This window comes from Mesocricetus auratus, unplaced genomic scaffold (genome assembly GCF_017639785.1).
Source record: "Mesocricetus auratus isolate SY011 unplaced genomic scaffold, BCM_Maur_2.0 Super-Scaffold_100025, whole genome shotgun sequence".
Lineage (NCBI taxonomy): Eukaryota > Metazoa > Chordata > Mammalia > Rodentia > Cricetidae > Mesocricetus > Mesocricetus auratus.
Window position 1 is genome coordinate 12,926,007 of NW_024429206.1, and position 23,074 is coordinate 12,949,080.

Genomic DNA, 23,074 nt, shown 5'->3' on the forward strand with positions numbered 1-23,074 from the left:
AGACTTAACCAAACGGCTGTTGATCCACATTATCCCAGTTCAGGCCTGTGTTACCAGCAGGGGGCAGGAGATAACTTCTTTACCAGTCTGGAGATGTGTCCTTATTAGCTAAGTCCTTGCTAGTAGCACAGAGCGCTGGTTCCATCCCTAGGGGAGCTGGGAGGGGAAGGGATTCAGAGAACAGGAAAGCCAGAAGAACAGAGCTGTCTGTTATAAGGGAAAGGTAAGTGGAGAGGGAGTTGGTGTTGCAGAGATCATGTTCATAATTCTGAAAACCTTTTTAATTCACATATAGCAATTTGTACACTGTAGCAAAAATTTGCATTATTTAAGAATAAGTTACTCATACAGTACATAAAACAAAGATTTGCTAAATACCTTCTGCCTATTGTGATAGAAGATGAAATCCCTTCTTCCTGTTGTCACAATGCTTATTTGAACCTTACACACTGGCCATTAGATTCACCTCCATTAGGAGGCAGTGGACAACAGTCTGTCACTTGATGTTTGCACTAAGGTAACAATTTGAACAAGAGCCCTCAGGGAAGAGATGAGTCTTCTTTTAGGTTAAGAAACTTACGTAAAAATAGTGTTGTCTGGCCCAAAAATGTAACGATCACTATTCCTTTTCCCTATGGTCCAGAGATGATCAGAGTTTTATTCCAGATATAAAGCCATATGGACCGCTGGTCTAAAGTCAAGGCAGGTTAGCTGACTTCATTCTTTGGTGCTGGTGGCTGTTAGTGTGTAGTTGTAGTCAGAAGGAAGCAGTGTTGCAGGGACTGTTGAGCTACACTTACAGTCTCTATAGGGCCAACTCACACTGTGCCTAGTGTGGCCTCACCTGCCAATGGGGGTGTCAGGACTACTGGGATGGGAATGGTGCCTGCCTGGTAATGACACTGGTGAGGGCATCTCACCTGATTCCCCTTCAGCCAACTTGGACCTATTGTAGCAGAAAGAAAAAGGTGGTGGCTTAGTGCCACTCTATCCCAAAGCCATGAGAAGACTGTCATAATATACACCTTTTGAAAGGAAGCCTTCAGACCACAGTGCGTGAGTGAGTCCCAACACTGCAGCAGAGGTGCTGGTTTACAGTGTATATGGCCAGTCTCCCCTCTACTGAGAGCTGTGTGTCTGACGAGCCCAGGAGAAATGAATGCTTCTAGTCTGTAGGGGTAGAGATACAACTGCCCAATCAGCCCCTTTCCAGGACTGCATAGCTTAGAGATGAGTCTGGGCCAGTGGCTGAATATTGCTTTTATCTTTGGTTCAAACTTTTTGTGGAAAATGAAGGAAAGCTAGTTCTCTTAGGTGTAGCACAAATCTGCACCTATGTGGGATATGCCTTGCTCTGTGAACACAATGGTGGGTGTCCAAGGTTAAACAGTTGGCTGCTCCCCCATCCACTAAGGGCCACACAAGCTTGCACAGTACGGAGGGTAACCAAATGAGAAGGGTCATCATGTTCGCCTCTGGTGAACATGTCCAAGAATTAAGTTGGGACTCCCCACTGCCATACCTGTGAACTTATGCACTGACTGGCACCTTTGATCAGGAGCAGCCCACTCTCTAGTCCCTATGAACTGTCACCTGGAAAAGATCAGATTAGTATAGACCCTATTGGTTGTCACCAGTGACCCTGTTACCTTGGACAGAACACTTACTGTGCTAACTTCCTTTTGGATCAGAATGGAACCATACTCTAAGCCATTAATTCTTGGGTGCACGGCAGGGACAAGCTATAAATTTGGGTTCACTACACAGGCCCAGGCGCCTTTGCATTTGTGCTTGTCCCCCCCCCCCCCCTGCTGTCTCTGATAAGCTACTGGAAACCCGAGTCCTGTTTTTATGCATAAGGCACTGGGATAGAATGTCCCTCGCCACCCCCCCTCTCTGCAAGCTGCCTGGATTCCCTGAAAGGGCGACACTTACATTCTCTAAATTAGGGACGACAGTGGCTACCCCGTATAGCAGGCAACCATCCTGAGGAGGAGCAGACAGGGACACTAGCGTGCTGGCTTAGCTCGGGTGAGAGAAGCAGGTGTGCTTAGCTGCCCTGACTGGAATGGCATGGGTCCTAGTAGGGGGCAGTGCAGGGAGAGACGCTGTGATTTTATATGAAAATGTTAAAAAAAAAATCAATCTGAGGTAAAAATGTTTAGATTTTTTGACTTTTCAGCCCATCCCTCTGGCAGAGCTTCTGTCTAAAGCTGAGAGCAGACGCAGGATTAAGAGGCAAGAGGCATCTATCACCTGTGGAACTGGAGCTACAGAGAGGGAGATGGGGACTTGTTAGTGTTTTGTGCTTCCCGTGACCCTACCTGGTAGGAAGTCTTTCATCTCTGACTGTAGTTTCTACTGCCAGCTCTGGGCCTGTGGCCCCACTCCTCTGGGTTGGGGACTGGGCCTAGGGTACCAGCTAGTGGCACCTGTGCACAAGAACTACATCTGTAAACAGTGGGAGAAAGCCAGGAGCTAGCTGTGGCTGACAGGAGGCCTGTGGCAGCCTGGTGGAGTGCACATCTGAGCTGGGGAAGGCTTATTGCAGCCTGTAGCTATCTGGAGGGGAAGGACGATGGTTACATTCACAAGTTTGAATCCCTGCACAGCTGTGAGAGAGGGGTATACTGGTTGTCGATGGCCCGAAGGTGGCTCCGTGAAGAGGAGTCCATCCCATAGTCTGAGTCCCGGGCACTGCTCACAGGCTCCAGTTCCAGGTGCCGCAGACTGTTGGCTAGTTCCTCAGGAGAAGGCACCAAGTGGAAGATTTGCTCTGGGGGCGTCACTCGGCCAGGAAGAGCTTCTGCGCCAAGGCTGGGGGGACAGCCAGCAGAGTTGAGGTGGGAGAGACCCAGCTCTGAGTCCCAGGGAGGAAGGGAGAAAGGGAAGGGGACCGTGTTGGAGGAACCTGGAGAGGTGACATGGATGAGTCTTGACAGTGAAGAAAGTGCTCGAGGCAATCCTTATGCGATTTTGTGACACCACCCCTTGACAAAACTTAGAGTTCCTACCTGGTGCTTGGGAGACGACTACCACATAGCCGGAGAGCCGGACATCACAGGCTGCCCCACACTCAAGTGGGATGGGGGAGCGCTGGAAGTGGCGGAGCATGTCCACCACCGAGGGAAAGTGCAGGTGCTGCACACGGCACTGCCCACGCTCTGTGAGCACCAGGCGAAGGTGCTACGAAAAGGCTGGGGTCAGCCTGCTGCCCAGGCTGCATTCCTCCCACCCAAGCCCACCAGTTCCTGCCCCTACCTTGGCTCTGCCCTGTAAGTTGAATGTGAGCACATACTCCCCTCTCCTGGACTCGCTCTGCCGCACCAGGAACACGCCGTGAGCATCAGGGCCCTGCAGCTGAACCAACTGTGCAGCTTTCACTCTGGAGATAGGGCCATGGAACCAGGGGTAGCAGGACAGGAAGTGATCTGTTTTCTGGCAGGCCGAGTCCAACACTGCCCCAGGTGAAGCACCTAGCAGAAAGTGGTAGTGGTAACATGCACGGTGGCCACGTGTTCAGGACACCCAGAGGCCAAGGCTCTGGCACATACCTTGATCCAGGGAGTCTGTGCTTCCCCTTGGAGAGTTGGCTGGTCCAGGCTCTGCCATGAAGGAAAGGGGTAACTCTGTGTCCATGCGCTCCAGCCTGTAGGGGAAGAGGCTGGGTGAGGAAGGAGCCAGCAGGGAGGGTCAGAGCTTGACTGGGCAGGGGCAGGTCTCACCCTTGGCCTGTGCTTGTTCTGAGCTCTGCCAGCCATGAGTTGAGCTGCTGTTGGTCTCCCACCTCAAAGATGATGTCTGTCTGGTCCTGCACCTGCAGAGAGGTAGCATACAGCTCTGCATCTGTATCAATGCTGTATGAGAGAGACAGCAACATCTGCAGGAGGCCACAGCACCAGCACTCACCTTCAGCACAAAGGTATAGAGGTTGTCAGGCATCTCCAGGCGTGTGCATGGCCGGACCTCCCGGATGCTGGAACATGCTTCTTGGAACTTGGGCTTTGAGCTCTATGAAAAAAGAGGGGGGGCCACTCAAGTTTAGCCCATAGAGCCCCCCCCTCGGGTTGTCTTGCAGTACTAGAGGAAGGAGGTACAGGAACACCTTTGTGCGGCTTGCTTCTCTCCATCAGGAAGCTGCTGTTCTCCCCAACCCTGCTGCCCAATGGACTCAGGCTAGTCCCAAACAGTCAGCTGTAGGAGTCAATGAAGTTGACTCTACAACATGCCTGGGAGAGCCACTTTTCTGGGTTTGGCTTGCACCACAGATGCCAGTTCCCAGGTCAGGGTACCTTAGGACCCAGACCAGGCCGTTGTTTGTAGGAGGGGAGCCCTCCTCTTGCCTGTCATCTAGTCCTTATTTCCTCTGGTGATAAGGTTGTTCTTGATGGCTGAGGGCCAAGAAGTCAGTTCTTGTTTTGGCTGTTAGGATGCTCAGTGTCAAATATAGTAATTGCGTTTCCACAGTGAATCTTGGCCTTCTACTGTGCTCTGCCCTCTCAGATATAGGGTCGAGCTCTGCCCCTTAGTCTGCATCTCCAAGCCACCGGAGCTGCCTATTTCCAAACTATTTCTGACAGCTGATGTGGGTCTGATGATGGAAAAAAAGGCCTGAGCTGTTTCCAGGATGGCAGTCAGCTCTGTATGGGTCATGGCACACTGCAGTTGCCTGTCTGTACAATCCTAGCAATGATAGAACAGGAAGGAGCCAGGTTAGGAATCCTGCCACCAGCCACCTCCAGCTTTCTGGGAAATGAGAGGGTGACTCACTAGCACCAGGGCCTCCTCTTAGGTCCTTGTATTAATTCCTGATTATTTCTTTTTGTGGGGGGGAGGAGGGGTTGAGACAGGGTCTCTATGTAGCTTTGGAAACTGTCCTGGAACTCTGCTCTATAGACCAGGCTGGCCTCACTCACAGAGATTCACCTGCCTCTGCCTCGAAAGTGTTGGGATGCACCACCACGGCATGTCGTTTCCTTGTCACTCTTAAAGCCACACAGTTTCATGTGTCAAGGGACAGCAAGGACCTATCTTGGTACCCGACAGTATCTTCAGACTGCAGCTTCACCTTTGGGGCCCTGAAGGCACCTGGCCCAGGGAAGCCACACCTACCCTAGAGCCTGGCTCCTGCCACCCTGTGACCTGAGGACAGGAGGAGGGACCCACTAATCTAGGCTTTTGAGCAACTGAGTCCTGCCATTTATGGTTGTCTTCTCCCACCCCGAATGCCATCCCAGAGCCTGGTATGATGGATAACGGCGACTCCAGGGATGGTACTAGGGAGATGGAGGCAGGGGCTTTGGGCTAACCTCCCAGATAATAGGAAGGCTTGTTTTTCTAAACAAAAACACAAATACCCTACTCTGTTCCAAAGTAGATTCCAGGGACATCTGGGAGCTAACCAGATGAGAAGTCAGTCTGAAGAGGAGCCTGACAAGTCTAGCAGCAGACTGTTGAGCCCATTTCGTTTTCCTGACTCTGTCCTCTTTCTTGAACCTTATTCCCATTCTAGGCCTTAGGGTCAAGTAAGTCTGCAAATTCCAGATTCATGGCACCTGCCAGCCAAGCTTACACTTGCCCTGCTAGCCATTTCCCCCTACTGTTCCCTACAGGTCGATCAGATTGAGGCCATTTGGCAAGAGCTCTGCTCCAGGGCAGCAGTCCTAGGTGGGCACGGTGTGAGCTTTGGCAGCACGCTCCAGAGTGGCCACAGCTAGAGAGGACATCCTCAGCACTGGAACGCAGGCAGCCCAGCAAAGTGCTTCCAAGGAATGGGGTTTGCAGGCTGGCGATACAACTGTTAAGTCACGGGATAAGTACTGCATGATTTGAGGGCAAAATTCCAGAGTGTTCCCTTGACATCAGTAAGGCTATATTTGTATGTGTGGGAGGAATCCCCCTATTAAAAAGAGCTCCTCGGGAAACAGCTTCCAGCATGCGGAATCCACAGGTACCTTTCACAATCATAAAGGAGCCCCAGAACTCTGCCTGTCAAAGCAAAGTAGATGTTGGGGTTCTCAGGAAACCTTTCCGGGGTGAAAATTAAGGATGAAAAGTGATGAACGACCCTGAAACCTAGAGAACCTCATATTGGAGAGCCCAGGATCAGAGAGAGAAGACAGGCAATTGTTTGCCGAGTAACAGGACCAGACCGTGATGTAAGGGCATGCAGATCAGCAGCACAGACAAGACAGGCTAGAGAGGTAGCGTGGGTGACAGAGTGCTTGCCTCACTTGCACAAAGCCCTAGTTCAGTCCCCAGCACCACCAAAACCAGGTATGGCACAAACTTCATTAGGATCAGAAATTCAGGTCGTCCTTGACTGCATCTTGAGCTCAGGTACAGAGAAACAAAGTCATGGCCTGCTGAGACCTAAAATACAGAGAAGGCTGGTGGTCTAGCTCAGATCCTTGCCCAGCACGTGCCATCAGGCCCCCCAAAACAGGGAAACAGAATTCACAGAGTAGACAGCCCATAGGGGACAGACTGCTGAGAGAGGCACAGTCCTCTCAAATGAGATATTCTGCAATTAGACAGTAGTACAATTGTGTAACTATGCTAAAAACTAATGCATTGTTCACTTCAAGCAAGGAAATTTCATAGGAATAAAACTTTCTAAAGAGTGAAATGGCAGCTGGATGTGGTGGCGCACACCTTTAATCCCAACACCTGGCAGACACTGTTGGATGCAAGTCTGGTCTACACAGAGAAACCCTGTCTCGAAAAACAAAACAAACAGATAGCCAGTCATGCTCCTAACCAAAAGGGGTTGGGCTGGAGGCTGGAGAGATAGTTCAGCCATTAAGAGCACTTTGTTGAAGTTAGAGAGACGGCTCAATGGTCAAGAGCACTGGCTGCTCTTCCAAAGGACCTGGGTTCAACGCCCACGTGGCAGCTCATAACTGTCAACACACTCACACAGACATGCATGAAGGTCAAACACCAATGCACATTTTTTAAAAAAAGCACTTTGTGCTGTCCCATAGTACCCAAGTTCCTGGCACCTACCTAGTGACTCACAAACACCTCAGCACCAGAGGCACCAACACCTATCTCTCCAGATACCAGAGCACACACATGCACAGCCACATAATAAAAGCTGTAAGCTAGGACAGACTGGTTACAAGTTCCAGCTAGTCTGAGACACATAGCATAAGGGGACTGAGGTGACAAGATGGTACGTAGTGCTGGTACCACTGGGTGAAGGACATAGCAGAGCACGGGAAGGAAATGGTCACTGAACATGGCAAAGACACCCTTAGCCAGCCATAGACCCAAGTCCAGTCCTGGCTCAGCCAACAGCTGCAGCCAATATGGAGATGTGGCGTGACTAGTCATCGAGGATACCTGTCCATGCTCTTGTGGGAATACCACCTTATGTTGTCATTTTGCAACCCCTCAAAATGTTAAGCACAGAGTGAATAACCTACTAGGCACATCCAACAGATGTTCAAAGCATTTGCCAACACTCCCAAGTGGAAATGGCCTAATTTCCACTTATTTATGAACATGGTGCATACCTTTAATCCCAGTACTCAGAGGCAGAGGCAGGAGGATCTCTATGAGTTCGAGGCCAGCCTGATCTACAGAGCAAGTTCCAGGACAGTCAGGGTTGTTACAGAGAAACCCTGTCACAAGGGGGAAACAAAAAGAAACAAGATTATGGATATGACTTGGAAACCTAAGGGATACAATGCAGATACGCAAAGGCTACCTCCAGCTTGAGTCCTTTAGCTAATATCCTAGGAGAGGGTAGTGATGGCCACGCCACTCTGAACTAGTGAACATCTTGGTAGCCAGATCATTTTCCAGTGATGAGATGAGGAGAGGAGAGGAGCCCAACACTGCTTTCTCTGGGAATTCCCCCCAAGGAGACACTCAGATAATGCAATGCTCAGTGCAGAGTCAAGTGCACTGGGAGACATCTCAAATGTCTGAACTGAGTGCAGATGATGCAGGGCTGGAACACACCGTCTGCCATACTGACATTCTATGACAGACACTGGCCACGTGGGTTGAAGTCCCCTATACTGGAAGCCTTCAGCTGCCAGCTCCAAGGCCTGACCCACTGCAGAGTAGGAGATGGCTTCTTGGAGGAAGCCAGGTGGAGACAGATAAAGCTAGTTACTGAGATGCAGGAGCGGAAGGACACTGGGGCGTCCATCTGTGGTTTGGTCACTTTAGGCAATCCTTGTCAGTTCCTAGATTGTGGCAGCATTCTGAGGCCATGTGCCCCTTCCAAATAACTGCCTAGGGTTAGAGGTTTGCTGTGCCCACTTAGGTGCCAGGGCCAGGGAGCCTATCTCCTCCAGGAGGGTCTGTCCACTCATCCTAGCCTCAGCCCGAGGGGAAAGAGGAGGAGGCTCTAAGTCTCTGCCCAAAAGGCTGCTAGAGCCCGGCTGCAGCATTTTCCCACTGACAAAGCAGTGGGCTGAGGTCTCCCCAGTGTGGCTGTCAGGCTGCTCACTGGGGAGGGCACCTGGGAAACCCAGCTCTAGGGTCTGACTTTTCTGTCCCTGAGGACAGTAATACACCAGAGCACTTGTCTATCACAGAGAAACAGAGTCAGGAAGTCCACTTCTTAGCCCAGACCTACACCCCCAGGCATAAGCCAAAATGAGCTCAGCTGTGCCCCTTCCCCCAGTGCCCACCGCACTGCCCTTAGCCATGATCCCAACACCAAGCCCACAACCCTGACTCCTCGGTGGTTTCATCCCCACAAAGCAACCAACTTCCAAGGAGGTGGTGGCAGTGAGCTAACTGGCACCTCCCCCGATTCAGGCATGCTGTGCTCTGGAAAGGGAGCTGAAGAAGCCTGAGTGACACCCACTGCCTGCGGTGCCAGCAGAGCCTGGGGCCGCAGGGAAGCCCGTTCTCAAATGGCTGTGTGTATAATGGGCCCCTTGGGAACCCTGGTACCTCTTTTTTTCCCCCTCTTTCCTTTCCAATTCCTTCTAGGCCCAGAGCAAACCCTTTGACTGTTCACAGTTCAGAGATGGGTAGGCATCTGCCCATGAGGCCCAAGGTGGGTGAGCCTGGCAAGCACTGTGACATCTGGGTGTGGCTTCTGCAGGCAGGGCTTGCTCTGCACATTTGGGAGGTTTAAACACAATCCCAACCCTAATGTCTCCTGCCATGTGCTCACATAAGACCCCATTCCTGCCTCCCCCACCTGTAGCCTTGGACTAGTCTTCTTATCTGGGAGTTGATGTCACGATGGCCCCTCAGGGATTTTGGGAGGACTCCATGGCAGAGTCAGCTATAGTGGCTTGTCACAGGGAAAGCCACTGCACCATGGACTGCAGCTGGAAAAGTCCAAAGCCAGGCCTATCTTTCAAGGGTCAAGTGCCTTTCCCATGGCTGGGCGGAGGTGGGGGTGGGGGTGTGGGACCACAGAGCCTGGAACCCGGCAGAGCTGGTGGGTACAGAATGGGGCTTCCTGCCACCTCCCCACCTCCTCCTCCCCAGCCCAGAGGAAACCGCCAGGCCGGCAGTGGCCAGCCCTTTCTTTCTGCTTCCTCTTTCCCACACAGCAGGGAGGAAGGGAGGCCAGGTCCCTGTATGCCCTGGGCTCCTCAGGCCTCCCAGCCTCCCTGTCCTTGTGCCCAGCAAGTACGTGGCTCTCCTCCCCATCACTACTCCAGCTTTTTCTGAAGCACCTGCCATTAGCCTGGCTCCCTTCCTACAGCATTCCACACCCCAACCCTTGCTCCACCACCAGCTGTGAGACCTTTCTCCCTAAGCAACAGCAAACTCCGGAGTCACTCCTGTTTCTGACACCACAGAAGCCACAGGGAGTGGTGGCACTAGACCTTTAGTCTCAAAGTGAGACTGAGCCTGGTCTAACCTGTTGCTCCAAGGGGCTGGGAGAGCCACTGGGCTGCTTGCCTTGTAAGGACAGCACAGGTGCCATGGAAGTCACCAGGTCTGGAAACCACCCCAGCCAACTGGGCCAAGCAGTAGGGATCAGCAGCCCCAAGCCTTGGCTCCTTGGAAGGTGCACAGGCTGGGGCTCCCTATGGCACCTCAGTGGTACCTCTAGCTAGGGCACTGGTTGAAACATGATTGTCTTCAGCCCCAACGTCTACTGCACCCACACAGCATCCCTGGCCAACTGTCCTGAGACTGCACAGAAGCCACTCGGTCAGTGATGTCTTCTGGTCTCTACTAGACCACACAGGTAAGACCAGGCATGGGGATCCTCCTATGGCACAGTCTCAAGATGTCTGTTTCTATTTTTTGAGATGGGCTCACTGTATCCTAGGCTCAACTTGGACAAGCAATCCTTCTTCCCAGCTTCCAGAATATTGAGATAATTTGAGGGGGGGGAGGGTGTCCATCATGCTCAGCCTTAGGTTTTTTTGTCTGTTGCTAAGGTAACAACTCACATAGCCCAGGCTAGCCCCAATTTAGATATGTAACTAAGACTGACCTTGATCTGACACCTTCACTTCCCATCTACAGGGATTACAGGTAGTGCCACCAAACCCAATTAGACCTAGGATTCTTCTCCCTGCAGGGTTTCTTACGAACAAGGGTAAGTGTTCACTCACCGCTGTGTGCACATCTGGAACATAGTACTAAGTCCTCAGGGTGGCCTCCAGATAAAGGAGCAGCTTTCAGGGTTCCTCCTTCAAATATGCTCCACACCTTGGGGCCTTTAGCCAGCTGTCCCCTGCTACAAGTCAGCAGACTCCCCTCTGGACTCACAGAGTCAAGTGTCGTGGCGCACACCTGTGATCCCAGCACTCAGGAGGCTGGAGAAGGACGATTGCCTTCATTTAGAGGCCAGCCTGTGCTACGTAGTGATTTCCAGATCCACCCAGGCTACTGAGTGAGGCACTGTCAGGGGTGAGGGAAAAAAGGCAAGGAAACTTGGGCAATTTAAACAGTGTTGGCATAAGCCAGAACACTGGCCAGCAGGACAGAAGACTTCCAGCCCCACAGAGGGTACTTCAGCATCAAGTGGAAAGACAGTTTCCCCAGCACACATCACATGTCCACAGGCAGCGTGTGGTGGCCTGCCTCAGTCCCACACACCAACTCAGTCCAGATGCCCACAGCCACAGCGTGAAGGCCTACAAAAAAGTTCCAGGGGAAAATGACAAAGAGCTCACAAAGCCTGGGGTGCCAAGATTTCTTAAGCAGGACACAGAAAACATTAACATGGGGAGCTTCTTACCCAGTGTGGTGTGTATCCATATTCCAGCACTGAGGACGCTGAGGCAGGAGGTGGAAGGGTTGAAAGGCCAACCTCAGCTACACAGGGAGATGGTGTCTCAAAACTAAACTGTCAAGATGGTGAAGCAGGTGCCTGCCACTAAGCCTGACAATCTGAGTTTCATTCCGTGAGACTCGGGTGGTGCGGGGAGAGAACTGGCTCCTGCCAGTTACCCTCTGAGCCCCACACATGCCACATACCTCCCACCCCTGCCACAGGCTAAATCACAGTGACTGAATCAACTATAAGACGCGAACTTGTGTTGGTAAAAAGGTAGTCCACATTGTGCAACATGACATCTGCAATAAAGGAGTGCCATACCACTCTTAAGCTCTGGGAAGTCCTAAAAAAAGGAACACAGGCTAAGGGAACGGCCTATCTGGAAAACCATGACCCACGAACATGAGGACCCCCAAAATCTCCGGAAACAGCTGAGCACAACCTGAGCTCCAGGTTCAGAGATCTTGTCTTTAAAAGTAAGGTGGGCCTTTAATCCCAGCACTTGGGAGGCAGAGGCAGGCGGATCTCTGTGTGTTTGAGGCCAGGCTGGACAGCCTCCAAAACAATACAGAGAAACACTGTCTCATAAAACCAAAAAAAAAAAAAAAAAAAGTAAGGTAGAAAGGCCAGGTGGTGGTAGTGCACACCTTTGATTCCAGCACTCAGGAGGCAGAAGCAGATGGATCTCTGTGAGTTCAAGACCAGCCTGGTCACAGAACAAGTTCCAGGACAGCCAGGCTCTAAAGCTATACAAAGAAAACCTGTCTCAAAAAAAAACAAAAAATATAAATAAAAATAAATAATGCATGCCCAAACAAATATACGCATGCAGACATACAAAGGACAAAATAAAAGAAAAAACAGACTCTTCACAAAAGAATAAATCACGCCAGGTGGTGGTGGCGGCGGCACACGCCTATAATCCCAGCACTCGGGAGGCAAAGGCAGGTGGATTTCTGTGAGTTCGAGACCTGCCTGGTCTACAGAGTGAGTTCCAGAACAGCTAGGACTACACAGAGAAACCCTGTCTCGGGGCAAAAAAAAAGAACAGACCACAATAAGCATGAGATACTAATGCTCCTGAGACACCATCACACATCCATTGGGACTGACCAGGTTAAAGAGTAAATGAGGCTGTGGAGGCAGGGGTCCCTCAGCTACCACCACTAGGGACACCAACTGGCACAGCCACTTGGGAAAAGTCATGGTGTCAGCAGGGATCATTTCCAGAAATACACCCAACAGAAATGAAAACACATGCCCTGCAGAAACTTATATGAAATGTCACTATGACATTATTCAGAAAAGTCCCAAAAAAGCCAAGTGTGGGAGCATATACTAGTAGTCTCACACTTGGGAGGCTGATGCAAGAGGATCTAAGCAAGACCCTCTGGGTGGGGAGCACTCAAGACCCTCTGGGTGGGGAGCACTCAAGTAGAAACCACCAGACCACTCAGCAGCAGGTGATCACTAAACCAGTTGTGGGCTAGGCTAGTGTTTGCACTGAAAAGCACACAAAACTTCAACACTACCGGGAGCTGGAGAGGTGGCTCACAACCACCTGTGACTCCAACTCCACGTACTTGCACACACGCACAATTAAAAATAAATGCACGGGGCTGGAGGGAGAGAGAGAGAGAGAGTTCAGCAGTTCGATTCCCAGCACCCACATGGCCTTTCCCAACTGTCTGTAACTCCAGTTCCAGGGGATCCAGCATCTTCATACAGACATACAATATAGGCAAAACCCCAGTGCACATAAAAAACAAATCTTTAAAAAAGTAAGAGATAAATACACAGGGACTGAAATGTGGTTTAGTGAGTAGAGTCCTGCTGACCAAGCACAATGCCCAGGTTCAATCCCTAGCACCAAATAAAACAGGGCTGGTGATCATGCCTATAATCCAGTAGCCAGGAGGTAAGAGACAAGAGGCTCAAACATGAAAGTTACCCTCTACCTAGCTAGTTCAAGACCAGACTAGGCTAGATAAGACCCTATCTCAAAAACAAAATCAGACATCCAAACTGTGGAGAGGGAAGGCAGGGGGTGGGGAAATGAAGGTACTTAGAGGTACACACTGCTGCTCAGAACTTCAGAGCACACCGTTTAGCAGTCATTGCTAGGGAAGACTGTCCTACACGGCTCTTCAACACTCTAGCAGACCTGGCTGCCTTTCCTCTGCAACAGTGCCAAGTGCATGCTCACTGGGGGCTCGCTCCCTCCACAGCTCCCATTACAACAGAACAGCAGCTCCTGGGCACTAATGTGTGCCTAGCATACAATAGGTGCTAATAAGTCTCTGTCCAGTGATCACTGGTCTGCACCACATGACCATCAGTGCCTGGGGTTGGGCTCACATCACTGTCACCCTACAGCCTGGCTGTCACAATGGAACCACAGGAACAGAAAAGAAATGTAGGTAGGCAACCAGGCCTCAAGCACGCAGGAGGGATGGAGGAGGCTGTAGTACAGCACAAAGACCCTGGGCCTCACTGCAGATAGAGTAAGAGTGAAGCCCAAGCCACCAGCTAGGAGGGAACCAACTTCTCAGAAAAGAGACTGCAGGTGGACACAGCAAGGGTTCCCCTCAGCCCTTAGGGACTTCCTAATATGTCACTGTCAGTTGGATCTGGACTTTGAAAAACTATGAACCAACCTGCTCCAGCCCATGGACAAGGCTAAGCCAGGGCCACAGAGGCCTGCTGGGCTATGGGCGTGCTGATGAATACTCGGCAGGGATCCTACCTTGGGAGGGTCGAAGAGCTGCAGTAGGCGGCCATGGCCTGGACCCGGGGCCCGAAGCACCAGGCGACCCCGCTGCCAGCGTGCACCGCTGTCCATGGCCGCCTCGTCCGCCAGGCTATAGCGCAGCGCCGCCTCCTTGAGCGCTTCGGCTGGCGGCTCCCGCAGGCTCCAGGGTAGCAGTTTGCGGGCCGTTACCGGCCTGGTGGTGGCAGAGGTGTCGTTGTCGGTATCATTGGTGTCGCTGGCGGCTCCTGGCAGCTCCCCAGCCGAGCGGCGGCGGAAGAACTGGCGCAGGCCGCGGCGCAGGTGCTGCAGGGCGCAGGTGGGCCTCGGGCCCAGGTCCTCGGAGCTGCGTGCCTTGGGCAGCGCGGGGCGGTGGTGTGGGGTGGTGGCGCGGTAGTCGCGGCCCGGTGGCCCCGCGAGGCCCTCGCGCACCTCGCGGCAAAAGTGTCGCTGGAAAAGCTCAGCGAACTGCAGCGACACCAGGTCGGCGCGCGGTGGCTGTGGGTGCGCGCGCGCAAACAGCCAGTACTGGCGGGCCAGCTCCCGCGCCGCAGCCGCCGCGTGCCGCTCACAGAAGTCACTCCAGCCGCGCGGGGAGGAGGGCGATGCGGGTGCTGAGGACGTTCGGGAGGGCTGCACGGTGGGTCCGTTCATGGCGGAGAGCGAGGCGGGGCGGCCGAGCTGCAAGACAGGACACAGAGCAGTGAGCCAGGGAAGGTCCCCGCCCCCACGGCCACCCCGGGAACCCCGCACGTGGAAACCAGCAGACCGAAGGCGGGCAGCGCATACAAGGTGGATACTGGAGGCAGGCGAGATGCAGCAGGGAGGAGCTGCCTCCTCCAAGAGGGGCTGTGAGAGCTCAGCACCGCCCAGAGCCATGCGTGGGGTTTTCCCGGATTTTCCATCTAGTATTCTCAAGCCTCGGTTGACCATGGGGAGTGAATTTTGGATGAGGGGAACTGCCCACCAGGAAACAGGCTACTCACAGCACACCTAAAGTAAAAACTGACCAGTGACACCCAGGGCTGGGCATTTCATTACCTATGGTGGGTTCTGTGAAGCAGTACAACTTCTTCAAGAGGACAGTTTGACAAGAGTAATTTTAGACCCCTTCCCCACAGCTAAAGGTTTTCATGGTAGACACTTGCTCTTGGGCCCAGAGCCCTGACCACAGTTCCCTGCTGTTGGTGACAACCTTCACTAAGCAGGAAAGCTTGGGAAGCAAAGGCAAGAGGAAATCTGTCACCTCCTCCAGGAAGCCCCAAGGTCACCCCAAAATCAAACCCATCAGTCTGCCCTGTATGACCCTATCTATTTACGCAGTACATAAACCAAGGCTCACATGTTTCTCTCCACCTGGTTTTTACAGGTGCACAGCTAATGGTGGTCAAAGAAAGGCCTGGCCAGCAGGCAGGTCCACCCTGAAAGACTAGACTACAGATAGGGGCAGTTTGGAGAGCAGGGAAGTACCTGGGACAGCTGGTTACATCTCTAGAAAGCATGGCTGGAACATGGACTGCAGCCCCACCTCTCACTGGTTACATGTGATCTCGAGTGACGTCAACTGACACCCCACCTCAGCTTCCCATGTCAATTACAGGCCTGGAATCTGGGAAAGTTCCGTGTGACCGACTGCTGTCCTCACTTAAATGTTGCAGAAGCATGGTGATAGCCACACTGAAGACGAAATGCAGCCTGTATTAACTAGACTCACAGGGATGTAGGCATCTCTAGGCCTGATGGGGGACTCAGGCAGATGCAGGTATAAGACAACCACGACTCTGAGTTCGAGGCCAGCGAGTTCCAGGACAACCTCCAAAGCAATACAGAGAAACCCTGTCTCGAAAAACCAATAAATAAATAAAGACAATCACGAAAGATGTCAGTGGTCACCACTGCACTGTCCTTGAATAAGATAAGCACAGAGGAACCAGGCACAGGGACATCCCTGAAAGCACAGCCTGAGTGAACAAGGTCAACCAGCTTGCCTGTCACAGTCGAGCTGCAGGGACCTGTGTACAACACCTACCTCCATCCACCCCTCAGTCATTCCACACAATACACTGAGGGCCTACTGTGTTCCAGGTACTGCAGTCAGCCTCAAGGATACAACAGTGAACAGGCAAGATAGTTAACCCTTAGCTGGTGTGGTGGCATGTGCCGGTAATCAAGTCCAGGGAAGACCAAAATTTCAAAGTGGGTGGTAGTGTATACTTTTAATCCCAGCGCTTGGGTGGCAGAGGCAGGAGGAGCTTTGAGTCTGAGGTCTACAGAGCAAGTTCCAAGGCAGTCAGGGCTACACAGAGAAACCCTGTCTCACAAAACAAAACAAAACAGTTCAAGATCAACCTTGACTGCATAGTGAATTAACTCAAGGTCATCCTGTGTTTCATGAGACCTGTCTCAAAACAACATGCAAACCAACCTGTTTCCCCAGAGCTCACTGCAAAGAGGACCAGGCACTGGCTATGTGGCCACTGACACCAGACTGCATCTCTCTGAACCTCAATTTCCAGCCCATTAAATGTTTGTCAGGGGCTGGAGAGGTGGCTCAGCGGTTAAGAGCACTAGCTGCTCTTCCAGAGAACCCGGGTTCAGTTCTCAGCACCCACATGGCAGGCAGCCACACCTGTCTGTAATCAAGTTCAAAGTGATGTGACACTCAAATACAGACAAACGCAGACAAAACACCAATGCACATAAAACAAAAATTAGTAAATCCTCAAAAAAACTCTGCCAGGACTAGAGGGGAACATCTGGGCCCAGATATGGGGCACTTTCTCCTCTGTGGCCTATGCACTGCAAGACCCAGCATAAACAAGTGAGGGTGGTCAGCCATTGCTAGCACCTGACAGGTCCCTTCAACTCCAGTGCAGAAGCCTGTGCACTCACCGGGGTACACTGTACTCTGTCAGTACTTTGCATACCACACCATAAGGTCTTTGGCACACAGTAGGTGCTTTGCACATAGTAAACAGTAACCAGGAGGCAGAAGGGAATAGGCCACATTTAACCAAGCCCATCTCACTCTGCCCACCTCCCCATGGGGCGCGCCTATTCCCTGGGGGACTCCAGCCTTGGTCAATGCTATATCCCCACACCAGGCCTTGACATAGGAGAGGCAGTCGAAGCCTTCATGGCCTGGATGACCCACAAGTTGAGTGTACACATCATAGCTGTGGCCCCATCTGCACACTGCAAGGGCACTGGGCTGCATTCTTGCATCCAGTTCCCTAGACCTGTCTGTTTTCATAACATCACACGAGGAGTACCAAGCCCTGAATCTGTCCTCAGCAATGGAGATTTGTCAGTGGCCATCTCTACCAGACTATGGCCCTGGGACCAGGGCACAGCTGCTCTCCTCCACTTCCTGCCACAGCAGGGGCTTGATGAAACACACAAAAACTGGATTTGGGTATATCATCCTCCAGCAGGCCTGGCATGAATAAAGAATTTTTTCCTCTTGACATGGCCTCATGTAGCCCAGGCTGGCCTCCTCCTGTCTCTACCTTCTGAGAGTTGGGTTTATGAACATGTACTAGGTTTCTGTGGTGCTAGGGATGGAACTCAGGCTTCCCACTACTATGTAAAACAGCTCTACCAACTGAACTGCACCCCAGTCTAAGAATAAACACAGGTACACAGATGCCTAGTGACTAGCATGAGCCATCAGCTACCACATTGCCTAGCCTGCCTTCTGGGCACCTTAGTTCCAAGTGTCCATGCTGGCCCCTCATCTGGAACCTGTGCCTGTTCACTCTGTACAGCAGGTCTAGAGGCTCAGCTACAAAGGCAAACCTGCAAGACCTCCACACTCCCTGCTAGCCAGGCCAGCTCCGTGCTCACTGCAGTCCCCCACAAGGTGACACTGGCCACGCACCCAGCACCCTTAGCCCTGGCACTCTTCTAGCCACTTCTTCAAAGATAAACTCTAGGCATCACAGAACCCAGGGTGACCAGTACAGCACTCACAGACGGAACTCCAAAGAGCCCAAGTGTACCCCAAGAACTAACTCGCTTCCTACATCCTGTGGAGTGCTTACAGCACAGAGCCCGGAATGTGAGGGACTGTTTCAGCTCTGCTGAAGTGGAAAGTGACAAGCAGCCCTGCCACAACCCACACCTACCAACTGTCTAGAAACAGTCACCATGTACAAAGAAAGCACATCCACTCTGGCTCTGCTCCAGGCACCCTGAATCCTCACTAGCTGGGTGTCCTGTCCTTAGGTCCAGATTTAAGATGGGGAAATTAAGGCATGGGAGGTGGGCTTGCTCAGAGTCCCACAGTCATCTGGAGGGGACAGACCCATCAGGTCTGTGCACAAGCACAGGCTGGAGACAGCAGCAGTGTGCCATCCACCTCCACTACTGTGAGGGGCTCCTGCAGAGCCCACAGTCCACTCCCAGCAAGTGCCCCAGGTGCCTCTGCAGTTGGGCAAGGCAGGCTGGCACTCCACCCACCCCAACTCCAACATGGGACGCTGAGAACACACCTGTGGAGAAGAGCACCCCCTAGGTCCCTCCCCCACAGTCCTAGGAGCTGCCTCCACCCCACCCTGCCAGGAGGTAGCAGAACAGGCAGGCGGGCGTTAGTAGGCACCTGCACTGGCGCTGTAAAGGCTGTGGTAGGTTGGCAGAGGCTGGGAAAAAGAATGACCGAGCTGCTTGTCCCTGACACTTTAAGGACAGTGGTGGTGAGACAGGACACCCACCTTCAATGCCCAAGCCTCAGCAGGAACCCAGTTTGGGTCAGGCAGCATGGCCGTAGAACACAGAAGGTCCCCAGGCCCAGGTGACTCCAGGCTGGCTGGCCAGGAAGCTAGGCAGCAGGAAGACGGTCCCTCCCGTGACTGACTGAACACTTTCCATGTGCTAGGAGATGACACAGCTGCTCAGCTGTGAGAAGGGGGAGCAGATCTCAGCCCTAGGAGCCCAGGTTCAGCTTATAATGGGCTCTGTCAGTACGGCTCTCCTCTCTGCCTTCTCCACAGACAAGATATAGCCTCACCCGCCTACCTGGGCTCAGACAAGAAAGAAGAGCTGGGCCCTAGGGAGGTGGGTGACATCTCTACACTCCCATTGCCCTCAGACAGCCTCAGGCAACTCAGACAAGCAGTGGCTGGTGCTCGTGCTCAGGCACAGCCACCCCAAGGACACCGTGGGCCTGTCCAGTCAGCGGGAATGGAAGACTGCTGGAGGGGACTCTGAGCACCCCAGTCCATGCCTGCAAAGATAGCTCCGCAACCTCTCAGCTTGGCCACCGTTCCATCTGGAACACTTCACCTGCCAGGCCATGGAGGGCTGCTCAGTGTGTGTGCACCCAAGAGTTATGCCTGCCCCACCCCTAGATCCTGGGACAGGAAACTCCACACCACCCTCTAAAGGCTGCCTCCTCCTGTGAGGCTGAAAAGACCCAGTGCATGGACCTCACACTCTGGCCCAGAAGAAGCAGGCTGCAAGGGAATCAGCTTGGCCCTGGGAGACTAAGGCTAGACCACTTGACAGCCAGTGAGGCCCATCCAGGGGTCACCAAGCTGGCCCAGTCAGCCAGAATAGGAAGTAAGGCCTGGCTTCCTCTGCCCTGACTCCCATTTGCACTCCACCCCTGGCAAGTTGACACTCCAGACAGTCACTACCCCAGTAAACTCCAAGAGCTGGGGAGAGCAGGGGACAAGCCCCCAAGAGTAGTGAACCAGACAGGGCTTCCTTCACCTTCTCCTTCACCCACCCCAGGGTTGACAGTGGCAGGTGAACCTCCCCAGCTCCTGAACTATCTGGGGCTTTAAAGGAGAATCAATGCACAGCCAGCCTCTGGCCCTGGTGTGCCCTTCCCACCCAGAGGACCCCTCGGGACTCTGTGAAGATGCCACCAGCGCAGGGTCTGAAAGGTAAGTCTACCTCCTGCATCAAGAGGCCACACCCCCAGTCAGCTGCCATGAGTCAGCCCCACAAGCAGGGCACACACTTCCTCCCTCCAGGCCTCCTTTGGGGACCAGGCTGCACCCCCGTCAGCCACTGGGGGGCACATCCGGACAGGCCCCAAGGGGCTCCAGGCCTGGCTCACAAGGAAGGGGGGGAAGGACTGGCCCCCCTACCGACCCTTGACAGGGTTGTGTGGGAGGAAAAATCTTTCAGCCATCTGGCTCAGCTGCTGGGTTTCCGGCTGGCCAGGGAGGGGCAGGCGATCAGGTCCCTTAGGGACCTGTCTCTTGTCCCAATGAGACGAGGGACACGAGGCTAGACAGCCCAGTGGTGGTCAGTGGGACCCCAGAACACTGACCAAGAGGCACTGGCTATCCAAATCATGGGGCTCAAGCAGGTGGTGTTTAATAGTGGCCAAGGACATGCAGCCAGGTCTGAGACCTACCCAGTGCGACGGACCTCGAGCCCCCGGAAGCTGGGGTGCAGGCTCCTGTGTCCAATTAGGCATGACTCAGCCAGTGACCCCCACTGAGTCATTTCCTCTAGGCAGCCTGCCAGCCTCAGTTTCCTTGGGGAGGGTGGGTGGCTGGGAACAGGCCTGGCAGGAGGGAGCAGCCCCTCCAGACACTCCAGATGGAAGCTGCTTCCTGCCCTGCCCCGCCCAACCAGAGATGCTCAACACCCAGGGGCCCTAGGGACCGTTTTCCCAGGAAGCCTGGCAATTAAGTTCCAGCCACCCCATGCCAGGATTAATAGCAGTAGCTTGAACTCATGGAGCACTAACCTCATGCCGACACCGCATGCCTCTCTCAGAACAACTGTCCTCCAGCACCTCCACTTCAGAGCTCTGCCAACACTTGGAGTTCAGAGATGGTAAAACACCTCAGAGCCAGCATGGTTACAGTCAACCTACCCCGAATGCCTACCCTTGAAAGGCTCCTACACAATCACCCTAGAGGGGCAGAGACTTGGTCCACACTGGGAAGGTCTTAAGGGATGTCAGGTACCTTGCCTAGGGCCTTACCCCTGAAGCTAACAGCCTGAGTCTCTCCATGTATGCTGCCCCAAAGACAAGTGAAATGTGATGGAAAGGCCTCTCCTTCCAACAATACTATCTTCTCCATCTGTGTGTGCCACACCCCACAGCAGTAAAACCCTTCCCACTCCTGATGACTTCCTTGCCTCAGAGAGGTTAAGTGACCACCCAAAGATAAAAGCAAAGGGAGATTCAGAAGCCGACTAGCCTCAGAGGTAGACTGGACCCTACAGGTCCTGGACCCCGAAGGTCTGCTCGGCAAAAGGTATGATATAAGCCCACACTGAGGGCAGTTAGTTCCCTGTGAGGTCACCAGAGCTCTCCATCAGTCACTCAGGCTAGAGAGGGCACCCTAGGCCTTAAAGCCAGAAAGGGCACCCAAGTACCTCCAGCTCTATCCCAGAGGAGGAAGAGACCAGAGGGTGGCCAGCTGGATGAGGTATCCTGAGGTACACAAGATGACTGCACAGCCCAGCTGCTCAATGGACCTCACTTGCTTAAGAAGATTGTGTCCTGAACAGGAAGGACCAGGCACTGGGTGACAGACTAGGGTGCCACAGAGTCAGGAAGGAACAGGAGCAGAAATGACCTCAACAAAACAGATAACGTTGTCATGACTCAAGCCATTGTCGGTGCTCTGGTGGTCATCTCAAGTAGGTGTCAATGAGGAAACCAGACCAGGAAGGGCTATCGCCCGACTGACCCTGCCCCGGTCCTTCAGAGTCCCCTGCCCAAAGATCTGGGAAGCCCCAGAGCAGCCAGTGCTCAGGAGAGCTAAGGAAGGTCCCATGGCAGAGGCCCACAAAGCCGGACAGTGTGAAAACAAACAGCCTGTAATTGACATCCGCTGCCTGCCAGGCCAGGCACAGGTGGTCTTCCACGCACAAGGCCTCCGTCAAACTGCACCTGCAGATCTCTTATCACTCACTTAACACAGGGGAAACTGAGGAACAAAGCAGAAGACGAAGAATGTAAGTCCTGCCTCTAGGACCCTCTGCTCCTCGGCCACTGCCTAGCCCTAGAGGGACCCAGACCACAGCTGCTGCTTCTGGTCAGTCCCTTCCCAGCGAGCCTCCCCACAAGTTCCAGAATGTAATCACCAGATGGAGTTCCCTCCCAGAGGGGCCTGTGGGACAAGGCTCGGAAAGTGTCCTAATCCCGTAAAACACTTGCAACTTCCCCAGTGGGCCCTGGCCTGTCATGGGCCTGCTTGCCACGACCTCTGCCTGCTTTCACCTTAAGGGATCCGTATGCCACCCCTATAGATCGCCAGGGCCGCTTCTGCTCCGCCTGTCAAGTCCAGTGACACACGTGTCCACAACACCCCCCCCCCGGCAGGGGCCAAGCACGCTGTGTCCCCGGGGCGGTTCTCGGTTCCTCCCGCGGCGGCCCCCCCACCCCTCTCCGGAGGCCCCAGCTGCTAGCACTGACCTCCGCGCCCACATCACTGCGGTCTGGGATTGGGGAAGAGAAACAGAATGAGGAAACGCCAGAAAACAGAAGCGGGACGCGGGCAGCCGCCCGGTTCCTCCAATGCGCTCGGCGGGCCGCGCTTACCGCGCAAGCTGCGGGTCGGGGCCCGGCCGGCCCATGGCGTCGCACGGCCTCTCGGCGCTCAGGCAGGAAACCCCGGCTCGGAAAACGGCCAGCGCCTCATTTCCGCCGCCAGCGCCTGACAGCAGCCGGGGGACGCGGCCCCGGGTCGCCCCCGGGACGCTGCTGCTGTGGACCCCGTGGTCCGTGACAGTTTCGGCGGGCGGGTGGTCGAGAGGAGACAACGGCCCGAGCCCATGCCGCCCCGCGCCGTTATGTAAAGAGGAACCGGCGGCGAGCCGCGCGCGGCAGCGGAGGCGGCTTGGGGGGCGGGGCCACGACGAACCACGCCCCACCCACCGCCAGCCGCTGGTCCAGGGGCGGAGCCTATCCCGGCCCCGCCCTCCCCAGCAAGTTTGCACCCCCTCCCTTCCGCCCCAAAGGCGTGTTCCCCACCCTCAAGTCTCGTCGCGTCCCCTAAAGGGAAGGGAGTCGTTGCCAAGGGGAGGAGTGGACTTGGCCACGCCCCCTCGCGCCGGCCAGTCACCGCGTGCCTCAGCGGGGCGGGGCCCCTGGGGGCAGGGCCTGGCGCGCGGTGGGGCGTGGCTGCCCG

At 53.9% G+C, this 23,074-nt stretch overlaps 1 protein-coding gene across 3 annotated transcripts; it reads right to left on the reverse strand.

Annotated features, from left to right (window-relative positions):
* Nucleotides 1-266: 266 nt before the first annotated feature.
* On the reverse strand, nt 267-22,625 carry Sh2b3 (SH2B adaptor protein 3). Of its 3 annotated transcripts, none has more exons than XM_005080645.4 (8): nt 22,486-22,625; nt 13,968-14,651; nt 3,910-4,011; nt 3,726-3,817; nt 3,555-3,649; nt 3,262-3,476; nt 3,015-3,186; nt 267-2,911 (listed from the first exon to the last, which is right to left on the reverse strand). In XM_005080645.4, the coding sequence occupies exons 2-8, from the start codon at nt 14,622-14,624 to the stop codon at nt 2,589-2,591; spliced, it is 1,656 nt and encodes a 551-aa protein (XP_005080702.1). In that variant the 5' UTR covers nt 14,625-14,651; nt 22,486-22,625; the 3' UTR covers nt 267-2,588. The 3 variants fall into 3 exon arrangements, with proteins under 3 accessions (XP_005080702.1, XP_012976391.1, XP_021088922.1); XM_013120937.3 differs by having other exon boundaries at nt 22,360-22,487; XM_021233263.2 differs by lacking the exon at nt 22,486-22,625 and having other exon boundaries at nt 2,645-2,817.
* Between the last annotated feature and the right edge of the window lie 449 nt (nt 22,626-23,074).